Below are 6,159 nucleotides of genomic sequence, written 5' to 3' on the forward strand. Positions count from 1 at the left end.
TCTCTCGCCGAAGGTAAAAGTTTTGAATACATGCACAAATAAACTCAAGAACAGCTTCCTACATGCTGTCATCAGATTTTTGAATGAACCCCTCAAATATTAATTGTGATTGTCTCTTCTGCCTACTCCTCCCCCTCCCCCTCCCTTCCTGGCTGCAATATTCTATTCTGGTACTCTGATGCACCTTTTTGTGGTACGAGCTTCCTGTATACCATGCAAAACACTCTCTTCACTATCTCTAGAGCTTGGGGGGTTTGTCCTAGTTTATTGTGAAATATAAAGAATGGTTACTGGACCTGAAATGCTAACGATGCTGCCAGATCTCCAATATGTTTCTAGCAATTTTGTTTTCTGCTTTAATGCTGTTGTTTGAATTTTTCAAGCACTTCTCACCACATTAAGGCTGCTAATTATTTGCTCTGGATCAATACAGAAAGTTATGCAGTTGAAAAGCTAACTAATGCAGAACTGAGTTGCAGTCTCCACTTTTGACTCTTAACAATTTTGCTCCAATATCTAATTCTAAAGCCTTTTGATACTTCTAGCTCCCCTCCTGCTGCATGTACATTCAGATGCCCTATTTATATTCCTCGTTTCCAGATTTGTTCTGTCATTCTAAATTCCACCTAACTGGTCTAACCTGACAGTTATCTTGCATCTTAAACATTTAAGAGTTTACATTACTCTTAAACTTGCATCTCAAACATTGTTGTATTTATACAGCATCTTAAATGTAGAAAAATGTACCAGGGTATTTCTGTTTAACAAGATCAAAAATCAGACCTGAATCGGAGCAAGATTTTTGGTAAGGTTTACGTTTTGAGGAGCATATTGAAGGAGGGGAGCAATGGACAGGTTTCATGAAGGAATTTCAGAGCCTATTGCTTAGATTGCAGAAGACAATTGCTAATGTTGGGTGGAGGAAATCTTCAGTGGTAGAGGCTAAAATGTCCAGTCCCTTGTTTCCTCAATTTTTAACAACATACTTTTTAATCAATGAGTGGCTTTGAGTGCCTGGTACCTGCTGGGGACACAGGCACAAACTCTGTTCTTCCTTAGGCAGAGTGGAAGCAGCTGGTTATGTTTGTGATAATGAGCCAATCAGACTGGACTGTTTACTGGCATGGAGCTGGACTGTTTTACAATATTGGTGGAGTATTTCCTACACTTGCTCAGTTGCATCCTTGGTGTCAGTGTCAGCTGGCAGCATTTAAAACAAACAAGTTAATTTGATACAGATTAACAGTTCATTTTTTTTTAGGTCTATATATAGTCCTCCACTGCAAGTTCTTATTTCAGTCTGTTTTTAGTTAACTGAGAGGTAAGATATGAGAATGAAAGCTGAGCTAGCTAGAGTAAACTGGACAAGGGAATAGATTAGTGGCGATGCACTGGCAGACATTAAGGGTATATTTCCTAACACTGGTATATTTGTACTAAGAAGAAATTCACCGGTGGGCCCAGCCTCTGGTTAACTGAAATTTAAAAAGTGTTCATCTTGAAATGATTGTGTAAAGCTGAATGGCAAGTCACATTGGAAAGAATAGAAGGAATAGCAGAGTATGACTCCAAGCTTGTTCAGGTGGAAAAAAAATTAGAATCTAAGAACTAGCTGGAAACAGAAGTAAATTTTTCAAAAGGAAAATAGTAAGTGTTGGTCCTTTTGCGAATGGTAGATAATAAGGAAATGAACAAATGCTTTAATTCTGACTTCATTAGAGAGAATACAAGGATATGTTCTTGTATTAAGGAAAATGATAAAATATAGCTTTTAATTTGGAGGTAGGAGTGAGTGAGGAACCTGAGATGCAATCGAGGAAAGCACTACTCTAATGGACCTGTGGGCTGACAAATCCCCAGGTCCTGAAGAACTTCATCCTAGGGTTTGAAAGAGGTGGCTAGTGAGAAAGTTGATGTGCTGGTGTTAATTCCCCAAAGTTCTCTAAATTCTAGAAAGATTCCAGCTGGCTGGAAAGCAGCAAATGAAACTTTGTATTTGAGAAAGGAGGCAGGCAGGAAACTGGAAGCAAAAGCCAGCTAACTTGATTTTTTTTTAAATGGGGAAAGTGTTAAAAATTGGTTAAGGTTTTAGGAGGGCACTTAAATCTCCAAGACAAACTGCAAGAGTCAGCATTCCTTTATGAAAGGAAATATGTAAGCTGTGAATTAGACTCTGAAGGATTAACATTTTGCAGATAAAGGAGTCTGTAAATGTACTGTATTTAGATGTATAGAAGTCATTTGACAAGATGTCGTAAAAAGGTTATTGTGCAAAGTAGGATCTCCATGATAGAGGATATTATTTTACCATGGTTAAAAGTATGTTTGGTCTTTTCCTGATATGAGCCAAGTCTGAAAAGGATCAGTGCTGGGGCCTCCTTTCAACAATTTCAGCTGAGGAATGAAGGTATGGTGGCTAAATTTGCGGAATGAACAAAGAAACTTGGGATGCTATGTTGTGAAGAGTACACAATGAAAGTGCAGATGGATATAGATACATTAAGTGAGAGTCTGCCTGTGCTTAAAAAAAACATTTTAGGTTATGGGGTTGGGGGCAGAGGTAGATGTGGAATTTGAAATGGAACAGAATAGTTATCTTTATTGAATGGTAGACAGCATTCCCTCTAGACTGCACTTGCGTGCAACCACACTGATCCATGATAGATACAAGCATGCTAATCACAGCATTGACTTCTGATTTCTGAAAACTGCTGCTGTGCAATGACCTTGGAGGCCCATGCAGCTGGGAAGGAAAACTTGAAGGGAATGCTGGCAGGGTGGGCTCAGAGGCTGAATGACCTCCCTCCTAATTGTATACCATTAGCAACTTCCCTCTATAAAACATACTTTTAGAGAGCTGATTTGTTGTAAAGGAATACACTCTACCCGAATTCTTCCACACCATCAGACTTCAATAAATGAAAATATAACATTGTTGTTGTACCTTCCATGATTTCAGGTTGCCCAAAGTATTTTTTAACTGTAGTCACTTGCAATACAAGAACTGTGACAACACATTTTCTGATAGCAAGCCCAGACAGGCAGCATTGTGTAATAACTAGGTAATTCATCTTAATGATGTTGGTTCATTGATTTAACATTGGCCAGGACACCAGAGAGACTGCAGGTGGATGCAACAGTTCAAGTAAGTAGCCCACCACCTTATCGAGGACAGCTAGGGATGGGCAATAAATGCTGTCCAGCCAATGACATCCACATCCCACAAATACAATCAAGAAAAAAACCTCTAATCATCAAAACAGTGCCATGGAATATTTTAAGGCCTACAATGTTTCCCAATCTCTGTAAAACTGACAACTTCACACTTAACCATGTTATACTGAATCTGCCACACATTTGCCTTCTGGCTCAACTTGTTTAAATTACCTTGAAGACTCATTAGATCCCTCTTATCAATATAACTATTTTTGTCATCAACACATGTACAAGCATTATGTTTGGCTTCTTCATGCAAATTGATAGGTTGTAAACAGTTGAGAACAAAGCACTGATCCCTGTAGCACTCCATGTGTTACTTGGTCATTGCCTGCAATGTGTCACCCGAGTGTTACTTGCAATTTATCAGCCCAAATGTAGATATTTTCAGGTCTTGGTACTTTGGTACATAAACTGCCTCAGTATCTGAGGAGTCATGAATGGTGCTGCCCATTTTAGGAATAAAAGAAAACCAAACCACTGCATGCTGAAGGTATGAAACAAAAACAAATTGCCACTTTTTGTGTTTGGAAATATTTTGTGACTTAATGTACGATTCTAGATGTCATCACCTTCTGGACAAGGCTCACTTGATTGAACAGCTATCCAGATATGTTGCTGTGCAGATGTTGGTTACAAAATGGAAAAGGTTTTGATAATGGATACAGAGAATGATTCCTCCTATCAGGAGGAACAGAATTGGAATGCTTTAATGAGGTGGTCACCAAGAAATCCAAAAGTGAATTCTCAAGAAACCTCAATGGTGTAAGTGAGAAACTCCCTTCAGGAAGTTTCTCATTTGCATTTCAAAGGTATTTGCTTTTTGCATTTAGATTACTCTTAAGGAAAAACCAGACCAGCTGTCAAGGGAAAGGAATTAGATGATTTAGATTAGATTTAGATGAGAAAATGAAAGAGGCTTGAGTGCACCATAAACACTAGCATGTACTGTACTGGTTATGCTGAGTGTATTCTCTGCTCTAATCCTTTTTTAAATCTTGGGAAGTTTTACCATGGCTTTCACCTCTTTTCCACCCCACCCCATGTTCTATCCCATTCGACATAAAAGCAAAAATTCCATTTAGCCTTTTTGATTTCTGTACCTTGTTTGTGATACTTTTTAAATCATCCCTGGACCTCTGTTTCTAGTTTTTAAGCATTTGGTTGTTTTGAATCTAGTATTTGTAATTTTTAATGTTTTCCTTTTTTTATTACAGGGAATGTTAGAATTTGCGATCTGAAGACACCTTGTGACCTTATGTGATTGGCTTGACAGGGAATTGAACCAGCATTCACAGTCCAAGCTTCATACTGGGATCATGGCCATTGATGTGGATAGTTTGAATTGTCATATCTTCAGTGCCAAAAGACATCTTTTAGAAAGATCCTTCTCTGAAGCTACATACCAGCTGCCTCCTGTCTGCCTGCACCGATACAAAAACTTTTACAACACTAAACAATATAAAACTGACTTTCTGAAGTGTGCGTATCACCTCTTGTACATTGCTATTTTTAATCTCTGCTCTTTGCATGAAGCAGAAACACATCTGGGAAACATTTGTTCATCTCAAGTTTATGCTCTTGATTTTCCCCACTTTTTTCCTGCTTGAGAACCAGTTTCAAACCATTGCATAATTCTCATTGTTCGCAGGCTCTGAATTGCAGTCAGAAACAGCTGAGGATCTTTTGCCTTCCAAGAGCTTTGACTCTGCATTCTTTGTAGTTTTGTATATTAGCCTCAATGAAGTGGAAATAATGGAGCCCTTTTAGAATTCAAAGGGAGTTGAATTCTCTCCATTAATCATTGGCTTTTAAAAATCTTATTTTTACAGTTGTGGTTTATTGCTGATTTTAGGATTATGAAAACAGTTGAAGAAAAGATCTGTGAATCTCTGAATTGCTGCACCATTGAATTCCTCGTGCAGGGAATACAGATTCTGCTTACCTTCCTATAGCCAGTTGGATAATGTGTACTTGCATTTTGAAGAAGCCCAGGGTATATATCTTCTGAGGAGTTACCTGTCTTTTGCTCAACATAATGTGATATTGCTCCAATCAGAAATTCAAAAAAGGAGTCAGATCCAACTGTAAGTTTGTGAATTCTATTTTAAATGCTTGAAATAGTTTGTAAAATTGACCCTTTAAGTCTGTAGTGTGAATTACCATGCACTTGTATCCTAAGTAACTCAGCTTGATAACACCTCACTGCAGTATACATGCATTCTGTAACACCAATTTTGTATTATTTTTAAACTTGTTTTTAATGAATTGTGCAGTTTTCACCAGTTAAATTCCAGCAACCAGTTTCTTTCTCCCTTGTGACCACACCCCCACCATACCTCTCAACACTTGAATAGATCTCTCTGGGTTCACATTATTCTGTGTTGATCAAGAAATTAAATTGCAGGCATTTGCTGCTATATCTCTTCTGGACAGTTTCTATATGATGCAAGTCTTAAACTTCACAGATGAAGTTTTTATCTAATGAAGAATCTAGAATTGTTGGCAAAGTTTGAATATTTAAAATTATCTGATCATGTTGAAGTCTTCCTAGGCAATTGAGTTTTGTTTCACTGGTTGAGGTGGTTAGACAAGCCAAATAGGGCAGTGTCTGCTTGCAATGCATGTCAAGAACATGCATGGAGTTGCAAAGAGCTCTTTGTGATAGGATGCTGCATTGGTATGATTTCACTTCACACACAGTCCCTGTAAATACTGATATTATTTCTAGTGTTCCAAACTGACAGTTTGAACAGGATGGTAAAATTTGTAAATATGCCTCCTTTATTGTTGAAGGATCTCCTGTAATTTCTACATGGTTTTGTTCACTAGATTGTTCATTTCCTTGTGGAAAGCAATTAGCATTTGATTCTCTTCCCATTGGTCTTTTACATTTGGAGGCTACTTTGCTATGGACATGACCGACCCTATGAAAACTTTTTT

At 37.9% G+C, this 6,159-nt stretch overlaps 1 protein-coding gene across 3 annotated transcripts in view; it reads left to right on the forward strand.

Moving 5' to 3' along the window:
- llgl1 (LLGL scribble cell polarity complex component 1) overlaps positions 1-6,159 on the forward strand; it is an 88,025-nt gene extending 81,866 nt beyond the window's left edge. For all 3 annotated transcript variants that reach the window (XR_006314787.1, XR_006314788.1, XM_043711626.1), the window contains one exon: positions 4,434-6,159. Coding sequence is in view for 1 of the 3 variants with exons in the window: in XM_043711626.1 (XP_043567561.1) it covers positions 4,434-4,443 (10 nt within the window). In the remaining 2 variants the exon portion in view is untranslated. The remainder of the gene's footprint in view (positions 1-4,433) is intronic.

This window comes from Chiloscyllium plagiosum, chromosome 21 (assembly GCF_004010195.1).
Source record: "Chiloscyllium plagiosum isolate BGI_BamShark_2017 chromosome 21, ASM401019v2, whole genome shotgun sequence".
Lineage (NCBI taxonomy): Eukaryota > Metazoa > Chordata > Chondrichthyes > Orectolobiformes > Hemiscylliidae > Chiloscyllium > Chiloscyllium plagiosum.